Source organism: Protomyctophum parallelum, assembly GCF_964188405.1.
Source record: "Protomyctophum parallelum genome assembly, chromosome: 13".
Classification (NCBI taxonomy): domain Eukaryota; kingdom Metazoa; phylum Chordata; class Actinopteri; order Myctophiformes; family Myctophidae; genus Protomyctophum; species Protomyctophum parallelum.
Window position 1 is genome coordinate 2,944,430 of NC_139708.1, and position 20,941 is coordinate 2,965,370.

The 20,941-nt window shown below is 43.4% G+C and overlaps 2 protein-coding genes across 3 annotated transcripts in view; both read left to right on the plus strand.

Moving 5' to 3' along the window:
* Positions 1-1,172: 1,172 nt before the first annotated feature.
* Positions 1,173-20,941, plus strand: part of rhbdf1a (rhomboid 5 homolog 1a) — a 78,939-nt gene continuing 59,170 nt past the window's right edge. For both annotated transcript variants that reach the window (XM_083779475.1, XM_083779476.1), the window contains exon 1: positions 1,173-1,499. The gene's annotated coding sequence lies outside the window, so the exon portion shown is untranslated. The remainder of the gene's footprint in view (positions 1,500-20,941) is intronic.
* Positions 8,824-10,809, plus strand: LOC310869635 (glycerophosphocholine phosphodiesterase GPCPD1-like; the record flags this gene model as incomplete). Its single annotated transcript, XM_083780463.1, has 1 exon — positions 8,824-10,809. Exon 1 carries the CDS (start codon positions 8,827-8,829, stop codon positions 10,807-10,809), a length of 1,983 nt encoding a protein of 660 aa, XP_083636589.1. The 5' UTR covers positions 8,824-8,826.

Below are 20,941 nucleotides of genomic sequence, written 5' to 3' on the forward strand. Positions count from 1 at the left end.
AAGGTAAAATGAATACAGAATAATGAAGAATCTACTGTGTGTATGAGTAATGCCATGGCTGGAAAATCCCTTAGTCGAAGTATGGGAGGAATCTTGGCTACAAATAATGGAATGCCACAGATTGTAAACATGAACTCTTGGGCGTTGTGTCAATGGTGAATTGATGAATTGTTACAAACTATATTAGTTTCTCAGGCATAAATTTCCAGTTTATTTTTAAAACATCTATTTATCTCTGTGCTTAAAGGACCACTTTTCAGCCTATCTTCATCCTCACTAATGTTCAGGACAAAAGGCAAATCCTGACTGAGTAGATGTTTTGTTTTGTTTATCATTTTAACATTAGTGAGGACCAATTATATGAAGATAGGTTGAAATGTGGTGAAGTGGTCCTTTAAGACCAGACCACTGACTCAAGTTTAAGAGTCACAAGGTTGATCTGTATTATCTCCTTTATTGTTAATCAATCATGGCAATGCAAGTAAATGGTACATTCATTTCTCCACCTGTCCATTCATTTTGTTTAAGATAAGAAAAAAATATTTTTGACTTCTGACTTAAGACTACAGTAAACCAGTGGTTCTCCCAGGGGTCCCCCCCCCCCCCCCCCAGCTATGATGTTTAATAGGAACCTAATATACCCTGTAACGTGAGAGTGTACAAATGGACGCTTCCATTTGGTTCTTTTTTTGATTGATTGATTGAAATATGTATTACTATTAACAGTTTGTAGAATTTACAGTACATTTCAAGCACAAACTCAATACAAAGACTGTTAACTGTGAGTGGACGACCCAATTAAGCATTACACTTGTTTACAACAGGGTCCACATTGTTCAATTCATCAAAATCTTGTATCGGAGTTATCTGGGGTCCATTAAATAAAGAAATAAAAATGTTTAATAACCACTGCCTGCCCATAATAGATATTATTGCTTAGTCACACTGATTGACTGAGCTGCGACACCGCCCCCCCCCCCCCCCCCACGTGCACCGATTGGCTGTTTGAGTTTGATTGACTGTCCTCTCGCTCGAGCGTCTCCAGTGCAGGGCGCTGAGGGGGCGGGGCTCAGGGCGCTGAGGGGGCGGGGCTCGGGGCGCTGAGGGGGCGGGGCTCGGGCTTTCCAGTGGAACGGAATTAAGGCTTCCAACCGGCAGAAGGAGAACTTGCCCCGGTGCGGGTCCATGGAGTGCGCCGGGAATGCTCTGTCCATAGGCGGGGGGGAGAAGACAACCGGACCGCCGGCGTTTATATTTATACCGTGTCCTCCTGGAACGTCTGCGCTGTCCCGGTCGCTCGTTACACAGTAAATCAGTGGATGTGTATTTTGTATCTGTTGGATTCATACATCTGATGTGCGATTTGGTTGGTTGGTAGAAGCAAATCATTCCTTGCTCCTGTCCAGGATGATGTGACAGCCACATCTCAGTGATTGGGGAGCGCCTTTGGAATTGGATTAATACCTCGCCTGGCAACGTCCGAGCTGCTTATTTTAAGGGTAAGTTCAAGCTGTGTTATTTTATTTATCATTGGAATATAAACCGTGAGAGGAGGAGGCTGGAGGCCAGTCGGTCGGTCGGTCGGTCGGTCCGGCACGAGTCACTCCTCATTCGCCTGCTTTCACTGTCGTAATCAGGCAGGGAGAAATATATCTTTGGTTTAATGGTTGGTAGGTTGAATTAAACAGTCAGTTTATCAAAGAGGAAAACCAGCAGGGAACTGAATGACATTATTTACCGGCATCAATTATGCGACAGGGTGTCAATTAAAGCTACTTATACTGAAGGCTGTTGTATAGTCTGGCTGCTGTGTTATAATGTCATTTGAAAACACCTTGTGTAGTTGAATGTGTCTATATGTTGGTCCACAGGCGTTGGGATTGGAAATCACCTTAAAAGTATCCAGATCTAGCTATTGTGGAGTGGTTTATAGAAAGAATGTGGCATGATAATTTAGCCATAATTTAACCCTGTCTTCCTGACTGACTTTTAGCCAACTTGAATGAGAGGAGAGGACTTTATAGTACCTTTATAAGGTTTTGTTGAAACCAACAATAAAAATGCTTTGACTGTAGACTGACAGGCAGAGGAACAAATATATACAAATGACTCTAGTCTAAACAATACAATGCAACCTACAGAGGCCAATTACCTAGTAGTAACTGATGTAAGTTGTAGAATCATTTGTTGTGCCGGGTCCCCCCCCCCCCCATGACCATCAATCATAATGATATCATCAACAATGATGCTATTTATGTCTTCTATAGTGAACTGTTTCTTAACATAGGGTCCCATGCATATCCATGCAATTCTGAGCATGTACAAAGAGGGGGAGATGGGGGGGCTGAACTTAATTATACTGGAACTATGCTCAGTGTTAATTCTACCCAGAGACCTTATTTCATGGGTCCATTTGGTTCCTTTTATTTTGTACAATCTCTGAGTTTTTACTGACCCGTAATTGTCCTTTCGAACCCCTGGTGGTCCACGGACCCAATGTTGAGAACCAGTATTAATTTTTTATATATATTGATTGAATTTGGGGGATTTTTATGCCTTTTATTAATGATTGGACCGTAGGCTGACAGTTGAGAGAGATGGCAGATGGGGAGTGACACGCACTGCAAAGGCGTCAGGGTCAGGACTCGAACCCGCACCACGCGGTCAGGCCACATTGTAGCCTATAGGTAGCCCTGACCGCTACGCCAGTGATCCGCGCCGAGAACCAGTATTCTAGTGTTCAGTCTTGTGGTCCTTTTATTAATGTTTTATATAGTAGGCCTAGAGTAGAGTAGACTGTAGAAGAGCAACCCCAAAACGTCTGGTAGAGACACATGATGGCCATGGAATACAATCACAAGTGGAAAACATTTGAATGACATGTTGCGGGGCCTTTAACCCATTCTGACCTGAGATCAGATTCATACGAGGTTTCCACTGGACACACACTGGTCTGATGAACCCATTCTGACCCGAGATCAGATTCTAAAAATGTCAGTTGTTCTTCGATTTTTCAAAAAATAGCAGACCTACAAGCTCGTATCGCGCCACTCGGTGGCGCGATATGAGCTTGTAGATCTGCTATTTTTAAATAGCTAAAGCACGACATGATGCTGACACCAAAATGGGTGCCCGGTCAGAATGGGTTCATCAGACCAGTGTGTGTCCGGCGGAAACCTCGTATGAATCTGATCTCAGGTCAGAATGGGTTAACACAGGGGTCATCAATATGTCCCCACAAGTACACAAAGACAAGACTTGTCGCCGTCTGTGGCACATTTTTGATTTAGTAACATTATAATGTTTTTATTTTGATCATACGACCCAATTACTGAATGTCATTTGGAGTCCACCAATACAGTGGTTCTTAAACGTTTCATTTTCAAGGACCAACATTACTCTGAGAGTGTGCAAATGGACCGTAGGTTCCATTTGGTTCCAATTGTACACTCTCGGAGTTACCGACTTGCAATGGTCAATTTGGGCCACCTTCAAGGAACCCTGAATGTCCCTCAACCCACTTTGAGGACCACAGCACGTATACATTTAGGGCTAGCTCTGTTTCTGGTAATATTTGTCATTTTGTATGTCCATGGACCACAAGTTGGCATGGCGATGAACCCTGCTCTAACGCTATATTTCCCTGGGAAATCGTTGGGCCAGAATGACGGCCACAAAACACAGCTCGCGTCCAGGAAAACACACTCACCAGAATTAGCACCTTTTCTATTTTTATTTTACTCCAGCTAAACTTGGAGAGAGATATGGAGAGAACAAATTAAACAAGATACAAAATATGAACAGAGCATGAAAGAGCACAGACTTCTCCTGTTAACCTCCTCACCTTCTGACCCTGGAAGAACTTCAAAGAATGTTTTTTCCCTGTCAGAATTGTGGCTTTTATCTCACAGCAATGCCAATGACTCAAAATGTCTCATGACATGCTACACTAAACACCCCTTTCTTTTATTATACTCCAGCATAATAAATGGAGTTAGTTTTTGAGAAAAAGGGTTCTTTCAGTTTCCATCAAAGTGGTATTGTTTAGTATAACTTTGATCTCACTATTGCTCAGCATACGATGTCACCATTTCTATCTACTTGGTCTGTGTCTCAGAGGAGGGTTGTGGACAGTTCATAAACCTGCCTACGAGTGACGTAGAAGGCTGCAGACTTTTTGTTGATAAAAGAACAATGGTGTCTATTTAGGGCGCATATGTTGGTCCAACAGTCCGACAACATGCGTGGCTGTTTAAGACTCACCCAGAATCTGATCTCAGGTCAGAATGGGTTAATCAGACCAGTGTGTGTCCAGTGGAAAACTCGTATGAATCTGATCTCAGGTCAGAATGGGTTAAGACTCACAAGTGGCTCCCCACATGCGTTGCAGGATAAAACTCACCCGTGGCTTCCCTGTGAGGTTAGGGTTTTGGGGTAGGGTGTCGGACTTAGTACGTCGGACCAAACACATGCATCCGTCTATTTTCAGCGTGCTAAGTTTTCAGGGCGAAAGTGCTGTAGTTTCTGCTTGGAAACCCAATTAGTGATGTCACTGGTATAGGCAGGGAGGTTTCTGAACTGTCCACAGAGTGACAGAGACACAGGCACAGAGTGAGTAGACGAGAATTGTGCCATCTTATAATGAGCATTAGTGAGGACCAATTATCTGAAGATCAGGTTGAATATTATACTGTAGGTGAAGTGCTCCTTTAAAGGAGTAGTTCACCCAAAAAAAAATATATTTTCTATCAATTCCACAGCCCATGAAGTGATATTGATAGAAAATACTTACAAGTTGGGGTGAACTACTCCTTTAACCTACTTGCATATTGTTAAAGGTCACATGACATTGTTCATTCTGGTAGCATACCTGGCCACTCTAAAGTGAACTGAGAGGCATTCTGTCTGGCAGCTCATGGCCCACTCTCTCTCTGGTGTGTCCAATGCCCCTGAAACATTATCTCACGGAGAAGGATCATGACAGGGGGTGATGTAATCACACCAATAAAGCTAGCGGTATGATGTGAGATGGTGATAGTCATACACACATCATATACTGTCTTTCCAGCTGGACTTGAGAAGGATTATTTCCACTGCGCATATATATGTGTGCGGCTGAATGTTTGTGTACATGTGTGCACACATGTATATGTGATACATACAGTAGATGGAGACCGGCAGTCTTAGAAAAACGCGCACACGCACGCGCGCACGCGCGCGCACACACACACACACACACACACACACACACACACACACACACACACACACACACACACACACACACACACACACACACACACACACACACACACACACACACCAGAGGGGGGTCTGGATCTATCCCTGGTGTAGGCAGGTGGATCAGCTATGCTGGCTCGTGTTGACTGGATGGTATGTGGGTGTTTCAGGGGACTGCTGAGGGGACACACTGAAGTCATGCCTACATGACTCATGGAGCAGTGTCTGTCTGTCTGTCTGTCTGTCTGTCTGTCTGTCTGTCTGTCTGTCTGTCTGTCTGTCTGTCTTTCTTGCCAAGTTCACAGTCCTGCACACAATTACTTGTTATGGCTAATTTACAGTATAATATGTTTCACAACAATAATGGCATATTCTCAGCTGAAAAGGTGCCAAACATACTGTACTGTCATTTTGGTCGTACAACAGGCTCAAGTGACATGGGATAAATTAAGCCATAGTGTTACGGTGAGTTGCAGAGTTGCAGAGCCACTTTGCTATGACATATGTCTTTATTTTTAAACTGGTCTTTTTCAGTTCTTCTTACCTTTTCTTTCACAGGCGTATTTGATTTCGAGTCCAACGGCTTAGAGCAAGGACTTTGTATGAGAGCGGTATGTTGATGTTTGTCATACGTGTAACTTAATCACTTCAAGATGGTGTGACTGTGTTCACAAGCAAGGACAGTCGTTTAACCAAGACCGGTCTCTCTTTGTAGAGTCGATAATTACACAAAGTAGTGGTACTGTAGCTCCTCGGAAGTTCCTTCCTGTCAGGAGGAGACCTGTGTGTTTCTTTTTGAAATAGCTGGTTGCTTTCTTCTGTCTGTCTGGACACAGAGCTGTTTCTGAGTTGAGCCGAAAACCATCTTTGTTGTGCTGAACAGTTCCATGTGTGCACTGCAGAGTGCAGACCACATGCTCCTCTAGCCCATTCTGACCTGAGATCAGATTCTAAAAATGTCTATTACATCCTGACAGTTTCATTATTAACCCATCCTGACCTGAGATCAGATTCTTAAAAGTGTCTTCGATTTTTCAAAAATAGCAGACCTACAAGCTCGTATCGCGCCACTCGGTGGCGCGATATGAGCTTGTAGATCTGCTATTTTTCAATAGCTAATGGTCAGAATGGGCTAGATCAGCTACGGCTTCTGCATCAAACACCAGTGTATCACATGCAACATTTTGAAATGAGAATTAGGCCTGGGATGACCTGTCGTTCGCCATTCTATCGTCCTGCATATCATTTTGACCTGTCGTTCGCCATTCTATCGTCCTGCATATCATTTTGCTACAACTGTATAATAACTGTGTTTACACAACATTTCACTACATTCAGTAAGTTGTCAACATTTATTATTATTATTATTATTTATTATTATTATTATCTATAATATTTTGGAATGTAATTGCATTTAAATTATTCAACATATTCATTAGTGTTTATATGGGCTTATGGCGATAAGGTTGTTGTTATAAATAGACGGTAACCTTTCAAACTTCTTTGGTATCATTCATTGATTCATGACTCCTCCACGGCTGAGATTCCAGTCGTAAATCTAGGGCAAGGCAACAGTATCTCCTGCAGTCCAACATGCTAACCAACTTGTTCTGCTGCTCCAGAGACAATACGCGTGCTATGCCTGCTAAGTAGATCAGTTACAGCTGCTCCTACAGCTGAAGACAACAAGGCTGCGCCTCTTAAAGCATGTCAGGTATGACTTCACAGAGAGGAGTACAGTGATGCCAATGAGCGCTCAACCTCCGTTTCATTTTGGGTTGGCTTGATTGCTCAATCGGTATTACGCTCGACATTGATGTGGCCGGAGTCGAGGGTTTTCACTGAGCTTTCAATTGTTGGGAAAAGTGTTTTTTTTCCATGTCAACTGGAAATTACATGACGATGTCATTTCACAATGTTTTGAATGTCTGCAGCACGTTTTTAAATGCGCAAAGCAAGCAAGCAAACGCACACAATGAACTTGGAAATTGTTACAGAAGTATTCACACTGGCTCATCGTTTTGTACTTAAGAATTTAATGGCTTTAATTAACATTAATTATGAATGTAGGTTGGTTTTTAAATGTGCATCTCTGTTTCATTGCTGTTTGCAAACCATTACGCGTTGCGTGGTTTCAAAGTGCTTCTTCCCATGGCCTAATTGTTTGACTCAAAGTATTTACTGCCTCTCCCATGGTCTGTTGCAGAGGCAGCCATGACAGCAAAAATCACTTGTGATGTAATGCAGCGCTATAGTGTGGGGCTATTTCAGGTCTTCTTCTGGTCTCCTGCACCCCAATCTGTCAGCGAGCCATTCCACTCATCTCTCAGTCAGCACCTCATCTATCAAGAGGGAGCTTAGGTCACGTGTATTGAAGAAGGAATCCCAAAACCTTGATTCATGTAATACCTTGAAATTCCTTTTATTCTGTTGGCTAACATGACTTGTTTTAGCTTGTTGTACGTGTAGCGCAGTGCAGATAAACTTGGACTTTCTTGACTACAGCCCAACCCGGGAAAAGACAATATCATATCACAATGTTATGATATCCAAAACCCCAGATGATATATATTATCACGCTATCAATATAACATTGATATATTGTCTGATGCCTGCTTCCTCTCCATGTTCTTCCAGTGGTGTTGGTGCAGCTTCTGTCTGTGCAGTCTCATCCACTGCTGCAGGTCTACTGTAACTATGTACAACCATTTTCATTTTGCTTATTTGACAGTCTGCCAAACGGTTCAGTCTCTGTAGCCTTAATTTCACTGTGACCCATAAAGACAGTGCACAGTCTGGATGTGACTCGACGCACATTACATGTTGGTTTACCTGGGAACTTTGAAGAAAGGAATGTGGGTCACTGGCGCCTAGCCAATGGAGCCAGGTGGAGCGCGTGCTCCCGCTGCCCCACCCCCCTCCCCCTATAACCCATTCTGACCTGAGATCAGATTCATAAGAGGTTTCCACTAGGACACACACTGGTCTGATCAACCCATTCTGACCTGAGATCAGATTCTAAAAATGTCAGTCGTTCTTCGATTTTTCAAAAAATAGCAGACCTACAAGCTCGTATCGCGCCACTCGGTGGCGCGATACGAGCTTGTAGATCTGCTATTTTTAAATGGCTAAAGCACGACATGATGCTGACACCAAAATGGGTGCCCGGTCAGAATGGGATAAGGAGCAGCTACGCCCAAATATGGAGTGTGTTGTCTAACCTCAATGTGCCGTCATGGCATCAGGCGCAAACAAATCAGTGGGCTCCATGTTTGTGACACGAAAACAAGCCCATGGCCAATATTGATTACCATACTCTACAAGGAAATCCATTCCTGACATCATCAATCTTCACCTGACGTCATCAACAGCTGGTATAGAAGCGACTAGTCAGTTTCCTTTCAGAAGTTGGCTGTAAGTGGCATGAATCAGCTTCATTTGAGGATTGTCCCTCTTCGGCTGAGAGCCATCTCGGGGCTGCCTAAAGGTGGCAGCAGTGCGTGGAAGCAGTAAGGGTTAGCTTGTCTGAACCATGAATCAGTCTACATGAATCCCAAGCAGCCTGTGTCCTTCACTGTCTCCTTTATGGAAACCAGTGAAGTGACTCTCGTCGTAGAAGGAGACACGTTGCCAGGTGAGGTCATTGCTGTGGTGGGCAGCTCTGAGGCCCTTGGTGACTGGTCACATCAAAGAGCTGTGACTTTACAGCCGACTGATGGGGGCACGACATGGAGTACGACGATCACCTTGCCCAAAGGAGCTGTGTCAAACTATCGGTATTTCAAGGGCTTCTTCCTGAATTCAAAGAGTGCAGGCTGTAATGTGATAGTGAATAAGTGGGAGACCCATCAGCAGCCCCGCACCCTGTGCCCTACAGAGTCACACCTGAATGTTGACGACGGCAAGTTTGGAGTTCACAATGGTGAGAATCCATGCATAGACTCTGGGTGGCTGACGTGCCAGACAGAGATTCGTCTGCGGCTGCACGATTCCAAGAAATCTCCAGTGTCTATCACCAAGAAGAAGTACAAAAAGTCTCGCTTCAGGATCAAGTTAAAGTGGGAAGGCATTGAAGAGGAGGGGGAGGAAGACGAGGAAGAGGAGCCGCTCAGCCCTCCATCGTGGCAGAAAATCACCACCACCCTAGAGACCAGCAGCATCAGTAAGAAAGATTACAAGCCTCGCCACAACCAGCCAGAGTGTGGCTATGCCCTGGAGTCTTCCCAGTGGTTGGAGTACAGCATCCAAACCATGAACCCAGACAACCTGGATATCACCTTTGAGTTCTTTGAGGAGGAAATGGGTGAACATGTGGTCCAGGGGGACACCCACCCAGGACATGTGGGCACAGCCTGCTGCCTCTCCTCTAGCTTCCTAGAGAGTGGCAAGGACGTTGGAGTGGTCACGCTTCCTATCATGGGACGAAATTCCACTCAGAAACAGAACATTGGGAAAGTCAGAGTGGACTACCTTGTAATCCGGCCCATCCAGGGCCTGCAGTGTGACATGAGCAGCTCCTTCACTAAATACTTGCAGAAAAGCAGCACCCTGCATGTTGGCCACAGAGGAGCTGGCAGAACACGTGCAGCCGAGCACCACAAAGTCAGGGAGAACACCATAGCCTCGTTCAAACGTGCTGCTGAACATGGTGCTGCCTTTGTGGAGTTTGATGTTCACCTCTCCAAGGATTCCATCCCTGTTATTTACCATGACCTGACCTGCTGTATTTCCACCAAGAAGAAAAATGACAAGACTTCTCTGCAGCTGCTCGAGATGGCAGTAAAAGAGCTGACCTTTGATCAGCTACAACTTTTGAAGCTGGTTCATGCCACTGCCATCACAGTTAATGATCATAAAGATCACGATGAAGATGATGAAGATGAAATTGATGAATATCAGCCCTTCCCCTCGCTCTCACAGATCTTCCAAGCTGTCCCCGAGCATGTCGGCTTCAACATTGAATTGAAGTGGATCTGCCAGAGGAAGGATGAATCCTGGGACAGCAATGTGTCATCGTACTTCAACATGAACACCTTTCTGGACATCATCTTGTCATGTGTTCTGCAGAATGCAGGCAAGAGACAAATAGTTTTCTCCTGCTTCAACCCAGATGTCTGCATTATGGTGCGCCAGAAGCAGAACCGATATCCCATTCTCTTCCTGACCCAGGGCGTCACAGACAGCTACCCACAGATGATGGACGTCCGCTGCCAAGACACCCACATTGCCATGAGCTTTGCACAGAGCGAGAACATCTTGGGTATCTGCACCCACACCGAGGATCTCTTGAGGAACCTTGACTACATCAGTGAGGCCCAGGGGAAAGGCCTGGTGGTGTTCTGCTGGGGAGAGCACAACAATGACCATGAGACCAGGAAGACGCTGAGAGAGAAGGGTATCGATGGGCTTATTTATGATACAATCTGTGAGGACCTGGGGGAGCAATCCAACATCTTCAAAGTAGAGGAGGAGCACTCCCTGCAGGAGGTTATCACAGAGATCACAGAGGTGATCACAGAGGTGATGATCACACCCGCTCCTACCACACCTCACCCAGTTCAGAGGTGATGATCACACCCTCTCCTTCTACACCTCAGAGGTGATCACAGAGGTGGTGATCACACCCGCTCCTTCTACACCTCACCCAGTTCAAAATGACCAAGACTCAGCGCTCAGTCTGACATGAGCAGTCGGCCACATCGAAACATTGATCAGTCATTCCGTTCCTAGGTGGAAGGTATTGAAAGTGCATCAAATTGTCAATGTATGCAATTTCAAACTCATCCTTACTTGCCAATTGACGCATCGGTCAGGTGGCTAATAGGGCTTAGTCGAGGAAAGGTCCTCTATTGCTTTATGGAACGGCACAATTTCATGAGAGAAGGGCTGACGTCATTTGCTAGTGCCCCTGGAAGAGACCTGGAGGTTACAGATGGAACGTGTCATTTGAATTCGCTCAGTGTCTTCTGATCTAGCCAGTAGCCACGTCTGAGAGCATTGACACATCTGGATGTCTGTCCGTGTTCTGATCCTGCTTTGGATCTGAAAGGACTTGTGAAGAGAATGCAGAATCACTTAGAACTCTGCCAATTAAGTTCACACGTCACACACAGATTGTGTTTTTTTTAATACTCAAATCGAGGTTTGTTTTCAGTTTGACAAACGTTTTTGTGTTTTTTTTTTTTCCCCCAGCAAAAATATTTTCATATTCAGATGCTTTTAATATTAGCAATGCAAATCCCTCCGAATGGATTGTGATTTGTATATTTCATATTTCTCTGGAAAAGCATATAATATAACATTAAACAGCCGTATATTGCTGATATTGTGGGTAAAATGTAGGATTTCACCTCCTTTGCACCTTGTGATGTGACAAATATACTTAAAGTTGGGCTTCAGCCTATTCTGTTTTCGCCCACTGATCATGAGAAATGTCTTTGTGAAATGGATTGGCCAAAGCATGTAATGATGATGTATGATGTGTTGACACAGATTGTCAAGTGCTGTCCTTCATAGTTTATGACCAAAATAAACCAATCATTCATTAATTCTAGAATGCAGTAACATGGTCTGCACCGATAGTAATTAACTTGACGCAGACATCGGGCCTGGCCTGTTTTTTATGGCGTGGCTAGCCGTCTATTGACAGTGTGTGTGTGTGTGTGACTGTGTGTGTGTGTGTGTGTGTGTGTGTGTGTGTGTGTGTGTGTGTGTGTGTGTGTGTGTGTGTGTGTGTGTCCGGAGATAATCTCGCAAACCGCTGGACCGATCAGCGCCAAACCTTGTGCAAGCTACTAGTAGGCCTCGAAATGTTTTATACTTTTTGTAATACTTTACATTTTAACATGGAAGTGAATAAGGTTATGATGGCACTGCAATGATGATGGTACTGACAAAGTGGAGCCAAACAAACCCAAGATCTGAACTTTGAGACCACTCCGTTTCTATGTGGAGTCATTTGCTGATCTTACTGAAATAAGGGATCTTGCTTTGCAAAAGACGACACCGGAAGTGAGGGTCGCTCTAATCATTGTACATCATCATCAAGAATGGTGGTCTCTATTGGCCAAGGGTTCCCACTGACATACGCAGCCCATTTGCTGGGACACATATGACGTAAATTCTCCATCCATTGTCAATGGCATTTAATGCTATAGTGTTTGTGTTCAGACAACACAAACACTATAGCTGTCTATAGCTGTTTATAGGAAAAAAATATAATCTAATAATAATAAAATAATTGTATGTAGTACTTGACAATCAAAGTAAATTAGACTACGTCGACATTGAGTCGAATGTTAATTTAAAAATGTTAAACATTGCACATAGTTAATAGCCTACTTGACAAATGAAATTATGTCAGACTACAATAAAGTATCTTGACTATCTATCTTGACAGTTTGCTGCTTCTATCTTCATTTCATTTTGATAATCGTTTCTTATTTCTTTTAAACCCCTGTTATGAGCATACTACTCATGCTTCTTAACGAGTGGAAGGGCCTCATAAAAGAAAGTAAAAACCAGTATTGATTCTTGTTAAAGTTCACAGATCATCTCTCGGGATGGGGCTCAGCCCTTAAATTCTGATTGAACTAAATAAAATGATTAAACTTCACACTGCCCTCTGAGTCCCCGGTAGTTAATTTCTAGTAATAAATGCAATATAATATATATCCTATTTTAATGGGGGTTAGGTTCTAATAATTTGGGTTTATTGATACTTTGTGTTTTGTGGTCCCAGAGGTTGTGTTAGCTCTGAGACTGGTTAACCCCACGGCACAGCTCATTTTCAGCACTGTGGGAATGCAGTGTCTTTTCCCAGATGGCCAGTGCTCGGAAAATCACCAATATTCCTGCACTTTGATCTTACCCTTTGTCAGTGTGTAGTAGTAACTCTGGGAGGGCGTGTCCAGTCCACAGATAACCCAATAAAATATCATGTGTCTCCAGAATGGCACCATGGGAAAATAATAGTTTTTAACCCCTTTTGGTGTTTAAGCATTATTTTATACTTTAGCTATTGAAAAATAGCAGATCTACAAGCTCATAGCACAGCACCGAGTGCCGTGCTATGAGCTTGTAGGTCTGCAATTTTTTTTTATCGTGAACGTTTTAAATCAAAATGGGTTAAGTAGTTCTTTTTTTTGTTGTTGCATGAAAAGTACGCAGTCCCACCACACCTGGCTAAAATCTCAACCGGGATTGTTTGCAAGGCTCACACCATAGCTCCGACAGTGGGAATGTCTTGTCCTCATTGTCCACATTTCACATCATGAATGTCTTGTCCTCATTGTCCACATTTCACATCATGAATGTCTTGTCCTCATTGTCCACATTTCACATCATGAATGTCTTGTTATCTTTGTCCACATTTCACATCAATCCTCAAGAAGAATTGCATCTGAACCCCAGCAATAGGTTTTGCTATTTTTTGCATGGTGAGATTTGTCATGTGGATCACACACTGGTTATACTCTCTCTCACATGAACATCATGTCTGTATTGTGACGTACAGTCTTAGTTTCTACTCTCACGGCACGGATCTCTCTTGTTCTACACACACTGTATAGTACTGTACTCTTTCTCAGGTCGGTCTCAGGCCAGAGAGAGAGCCATGTCTAGGAACACCCTGCCTGACACAATATCCTGGGACCGTTACAGTGTGTATATGAGATTGCAGTTTTAAATAGGATAGCGTCCCCCTCCACTCCAGCTCCCCTGCTATCTTTGGCACCGCCAGCCGGCATGCCCAGGGGGCTGCGAATCCTCATTGTGTATACCCGAGTGCTAAAACCCAAGTCGACTGTTCCCTGAATGGAATTGCACATGCAGTTATATGTGGGCCGTCTCAGCGGTCCCACCAACGTCACATACCACCAGCCCAACTCACTCCTAACAGCTTTTCCCAGAAACGAGGGTGTGTTTTGGAAGTCTTCTCTGACTTGGCCTTCGCTGGCTCTTTTTTTTTTCTTCCTTTTCCTTTTTTTCTCGGTATACATATTTCTCTACACATCAAATGGGTCAATGTTTGCACGCAGATAATTGATGAGTGCACTTATATTGTTGCCATGACTGGGATGTGCTATGCTGCAGTTACAGTATTAGGGTTAGGGTTAGGGTTAGGGGTTATATTGTTGCCGTGACTGGGATGTGCTATGCTGCAGTTACAGTATTGACTGGGATGTGCTATGCTGCAGTTACAGTATTGACTGGGATGTGCTATGCTGCAGTTACAGTATTAGGGTTAGGGTTAGGGTTAGGGTTAGGGTTAGGGGTTATATTGTTGCCGTGACTGGGATGTGCTATGCTGCAGTTACAGTATTTGTAATGTTAATGTGTGTTATATTGTTATGTGTTATATTGTTGCCGTGACTGGGATGTGCTATGCTGCAGTTACAGTATTTGTAATGTTAAAATCTGTGTCTTGTGAGGGATCACCATTCCTTGTTTCTTTATATTTATTCAAGGGTATTTAAATGTTCTTAACGTTTTTGATGTACAGTAGTAGATTTCAGCTCATCTATTTTGTACCATTTAGTGAAAGGATTGAAGTGGCTTTAAAAACCCTACTGTAGTGAAATAGCAAATGTACAAACTGTATGAGCTAGTAGATTTTAGAAGCTAGTAGAAGCACCTGACTCTTTTAAGTCTGTTCTTTAGAGGGAATCAGCCCTCCTGTCTTTGTGTGCTGCTCCGCAGAGCCAATGCCAACTTTCCCTTCCATTTGCCAGCTGACAAAAGCTCGGCGTTGCCCTGCGCCAGGGAAAATGATGTAAAGCCTCACTCAGGCTGCCCAGATAATCACACCCATCTTGTGCGGTAGCCAAGACATCAATAATGGCAGTGTAATATCGGGCGAAGCAAAAGCACGGCATGCAGGGAACACAAACCTATTGAACAGTTAGTACGCCTAGTGGTTCCCTCGCTCACTGCAGGATTCACTTCACTCATTATGTGGCAGCGGTGGCAGCGGTGGCCGAGTGGATTGCGGAGCGGGCTAGATATCGGAAGGTCGCCAGTTCGAATCAGCGGTCCGACACGTTAAAATTACCACCGTTGAAGTGCCCTTGGACAAGGCATTGAACCACTACCATGAAATGCTCCATGTGGGCCTGGCTGTAAACAAGTATCTGATGCTTAGTCCAGTTACCCTTGGTAAACTTGATTTACCAGAACGCATTTCTTCTTCTTCTTCTTCTTCTTCACTAAGTCCTTACAGCCAGTATGTGTCCCTTTCGGCCATAGTTAGACCTTCATTTGAGAGTGTTTATTTAGATTGTCAAACCGTTTATAGAGTGAGGAAGTGTCCTCGTGTGTCTGCGCACTGCTTGACCAGTGGGAGCAACACTACATTTATTTCCATGGACAGGCTGTGTGTGTTTTCGTAAGTGAAATCAGGGGAGTGAAGAAGAGGCCTCCCCCACACTGGCCCTGTGAATGTCCCAAGGGCGCCGCCGCAGCCTTCCCAGTCTTCCTGGCCTTCCTGTGCCTTTGTCGGGACTTTTCCACAGAGCTCTCAGCCTCGTCACAGCTGGCTACAGCATGGTTTCATTCCTCCTCGTTGTACTCTCTCTCTCTCTCTCTCCCCTTGATCTGGTAGTGTACAGGGACCCTGGCCTCACCTCTGGGGGGGTTCCCCTCAGGTTACGCTCGCTTCCTGACTGTGACCTTTATCAGAGCAGACCGTATGTCTCTTGCTAACCAGCAAGCCAGTACAGGCGGTGAGCGTGCCTTCAACTGTTCTTTACAGTACAGGCGGTGAGCGTGCCTTCCGCCAGTACAGGCGGTGAGCGTGCCTTCAACTGTTCTTTACAGTACAGGCGGTGAGCGTGCCTTCAGCCAGTACAGGCGGTGAGCGTGCCTTCAACTGTTCTTTGGAGGGACGATCAGCGAGTGGGCGGCAAGTCAAGGACACCGAAATGAAACACGTGGCCCAAACCAGGCACTGGTTATTTCACTGGCTAAACAGAGACGGTCCCCAATAGTACAGTACGTTGTACTGGATAACTATCTACTCTTTGTGCTCTACGATACACATTGTAAATATTACATGAAATAAAAGTGAAAAACCTTTGACACAACTATCATTATTATCCCTGTTGGCTGGGAGGAGAATAGTATCGTTATAAGGCTTTTCAAGATGCTCCTTCGATGGATCTACACATTTGCCGAACGGCACTTACATACACTGCTATAACGCATTTGACCCCATCTATGACATCACAACCTAAACACATAACGTAATGTATGTATACGTCTAGCTGTTGTTCTTTGTCCACAATCTGCTAGAAGGCCTTGTGTCACTCTGCTGTGTGCCATCCATCCCAGGAGTTGACAATGAAAGGGAGCATAGTTTAAATGGTGGATTGTGCACATTCCATAGCAGTCAGCAAGCTTGGCCTGAGGGTGTATAGTGGGAAATGTATGTGGGATTGTGTACACAGGTAGTCTGGGAGACATGGCGATGGGCACAGCACATATTCTAGGTGTGAGTAAGCGCCTCTCTGTTTGTCACGTTGGTTTGTGCTAAATGCCAAAGAATACATTAGAGTTGATTTTCATGATGTCTATCTGTCACTACTGTTCCTCTTTCATCCAGCCATTTGCATGGATACAACAGTTGAAAACATTTAAATACGGTAGCAATTACACAGTTGATACGTTTTTAGAACAAACATGTTTTTTTACTGTATGGTTCTGAAAGAGGCTAGACTGTGCGTGTGCGTGCGTGCGTGCAGCACTCAGATTTCTTGTGCGCATTGCCACAAGACTAATGTACAAGCCCACAATCATTTTTGTATTGTGACATATATATACTTTATTTTAAATATTTTACTTGTACTTTAATGGAAGTCAATGGGGCTTAGATTGCCTAAATTTGGGCATGGATGGCATACATAATGACGCCAACAGATCAAAATACTTCCAGATGGGTATCCGTGCGCGGTGCGGATAATTATATATGGGGGTCCTTGACATTTAAATGTTTGAGAATCAGGGATTTAAACAACATTAGGAAGCAAGCCCAAATAAGCAACTAGACTTTAGCAACAAGACCAAAAAACCCACAACTACCAATATTTACAAGCAAAGCCATTTTACAGAAAAACAAGCAGCAACAGCATCCAAAACCACATCCTCCTACCCCGTGCATCATGGAGCATTATGACCTCACAATACCAGTGAGAGAATTGTGCTGTTACATGATGACATATAGCAGTGGTTTTCAACCCTTTTTATATCAAGGTCCATTATTTATTCAGCATTTGAGCCACGGACCACCGTTTGATGAGATTAAAGACCTATTCATAGTCCAGTTTTCAGTGAAGAGGTAATCACCGAAACGGTGGTTAGTAAAAACAGAGATGTGTTGTGCGAGCGGTGACCACCGTGGCGTGACATCATGTTGTAGTTTTCGGTGGTCACCTCGTCACCGAAAACTGGACTATGAGTAAGTAGGCCTTTATCTTCTCAAACCCCAAACTTAGCATATTTTGTTGTCGTTGATGTTGGTACCATAGGAGAGATAACAGGCTGCATACGATCAAAATAACAATTATTCTACATTCTCTAATTGTGTATACTTCTTGTAGATTAAGTAATACAGATGTTTAACAATAATGTAACTCTTGAGAGCGTAAAATGAAACCAAATGGACCCAGCCATTTGGTTTCATTTTACACTCTCAAGAGTTAAAGATCTTTAAGGGTCCATTTGGTTACCAACACTCCATCATTTAGCTGGGGACCACCTGGAACCCCCTCAAGGACCACTGGTTGAGAACCACTGACATAGATAATGTGATCGGCTGTGGTCAGATGGGTTGGCCACGAACACTTTGGAGATTTTCAAGTGGACCCTGATCCAGAAAAGGTTGAGAGAACCAATGCCGTCCGCAAGTATACGACCAGACACACAATCACATATTCAATTGCTTCCGGCTGCGGAAAGTCTTGCTTAACGATATCCACAAGTCTTGTACTGTACCTCCTACAAGCAATTTAATCAAACTTTAATTCACACATGTAAAACTTTGACAATCCATTCTGCTCCGTAGGGAATTAGCCGGTACATTTCCATGCCTAATGCTTTCATAATCCTTTCACACAGTGGACTGGCTTAACCTTTATGGTTTAGGTCTAATTAACTATTTTTACTCTTCCCATGTCTCATACATTTTAACGAGGCAGCGTATTGGCTGCTTCTATATCTGTGGATGGATGTGACCTCCACGTGTATGCAGAGATGGGCAAAATACATTGAAAATGTATTTTGATACAAAATACAAATACTGGGTCAAAAAATTTATCTAAATACAAAATACATCTTCCATCCCCATCGAAATACAAAATACAAAAAAGTATTTCAAATACGTATTTCAAATACATGTATTTCAAATACTGCCCATCTCTGATGGGCAAAATATATTGAAAATGTATTTTGATACAAAATACAAATACTGGGTCAAAAGTTTTATTTTAAATACAAAATACATCTCATTTCTTCCATCTCAGCGAAATACAAATTACAAAATACAAAAAAGTATTTCAAATACGTATTTCAAATACATGTATTTCAAATACATGTATTTCAAATACTGCCCATCTCTGCGTGTACGGAGTGGATTCACCCATGAGACCCCCCATGGGGGAGGGGACAGCTTTGTGTGAAGAATACAGAATGCAGTTTTTGTATGTACTTTTTTATTATTTTGTTTTTAACCCATTCTGACCGGGCACCCATTTTGGTGTCAGCATCATGTTATGCTTTAGCTATTTAAAAATAGCAGATCTACAAGCTCGTATCGCGCCACCGAGTGGCGCGATATGAGCTTGTAGGTCTGCTATTTTTGAAAAATCGAAGAGTGACTGACATTTTTAGAATCTGATCTCAGGTCAGAATGGGTTAATTCTAACGACTAAACTGATTCCGTGGATTTACTGCTGTGCCCCTACTTACACCTGTAGTTTGATGACTGCATCATGCACGGTTGTTGAAACAATCTGTCCTCAGACAGATAGAGACTCACAAGGCATTACCAGCCACGCTGTCACAGCTGGTAAAACATATCTCCTTGAAAGGTCCTGTACACAGTAGACAGGTGAATACACATTATTTATTGGCGGCATTGATTTTTACCCAGTGAAGTGTGTGTGTGTGTGTGTGTGTGTGTGTGTGTGTGTGTGTGTGTGTGTGTGTGTGTGTGTGTGTGTGTGTGTGTGTGTGTGTGTGTGTGTGTGTGTGTGTGTGTGTGTGTGTGTGTGTGTGTGTGTGTGTGTGTGTGTGTGTGTGTGTGTGTCGCTGGTTTTCACATCACAGCACTTTGTTGTTGGGCATGGAAACGCCGATTGGTTGAAAGATCACATGGCTGCTGGCCCAGGCAAATTATGTATGTATTATGTATTATTATTTAGAAAAGTAACAGGTAGACATCATTTGAATATGTGAAAGTTGTTTGTAAAATGTTTGTACAATTGCACCAGAATAACAACAAAAATACACAAAACCCATTGGACAGAATAGGTCAGACATCGGTTCAAGCAAATGTATACTTCATCATACAGTATAGAATGTATACTTCATCATACTGCCCATCTCTCCTTTAGAGTGAGCAAGCATATCATGCAAACAGTCTATAAAAACCTGATAGAGGGAATCTTGACTTTTAACATGACAATGTGGTTTGGCAATCTAAATGTCAAAGGAAGAAGCAAGCTGCAGCGAATAGTAAATCTAGCCTCAAAAATAATTGGGAAGAGACAGCAACATTTAGGCTGTATCTACAAGGAGGTACTTCGTAAGAAAGCTATCAAGATAGCAAACGACCCCTCTCATCCACTCCACAGCGAGTTCCAACTACTTCCCTCTGGTAGACGGTACAAAGTACCAAGAGCTAACCGTAACATTTTTAAAAATTCTTTCATACCAAATGCCATTAAGGCACTAAATGATACCATGTCTCGCTAGATTAGTTTGTTTTCCAATGTATCTGCCACTGTTGTCCTGCACTTTTTGCCATGAGAAAATAATTGTGTTAAGTGTTGTTGCTGTTGTTGTAATGTAACTGTTTGTTTTTTACTGTTTGAGACCGAAGACAAATTTCCACACGTGGACAATAAATGAAACTAACTAACTAACTACAGTATAGAATGTATACTTCATCATACAGTATAGAATGTATACTTCATCATACAGTATAGAATGTATACTTCATCATACAGTATAGAATGTATACTTCATCATACAGTATAGAATGTATACTTCATCATACAGTATAGAATGTATACTTCATCATACAGTATAGGTGTACGATGAGTACCGTGGCATAGGATTCCCTATTTTGGGCAAATTTCCCAAAATATGTATTGATTTTCAACATAAAAAAAAAAAAGCAAAAATAGCAGATCTACAAGCTTAACCTGGCTAATTATTTGTACAGGGCACTAGTCTCCATGTGTCGTTCTCAACAGAAGCCCCACAGCTTTGCATAGACGTCTCACAGTCTGGCCCCTCATTGCCATGATGGAGTGGGCGGGGGGGGGGGGGGGGGGGGGGGGGGGGGGTCACTGAAAGTGGGTTACTGTCTGTAGTGTGTAGCACGTCGCTGTGAATGTGTACTGTACACCAACCAGGCAGGGCCAGGCAGGGGGGCGGAGGTACATGGTATGTTCTGCGCGTGCAACGTCGTCGTCGTCGTCAA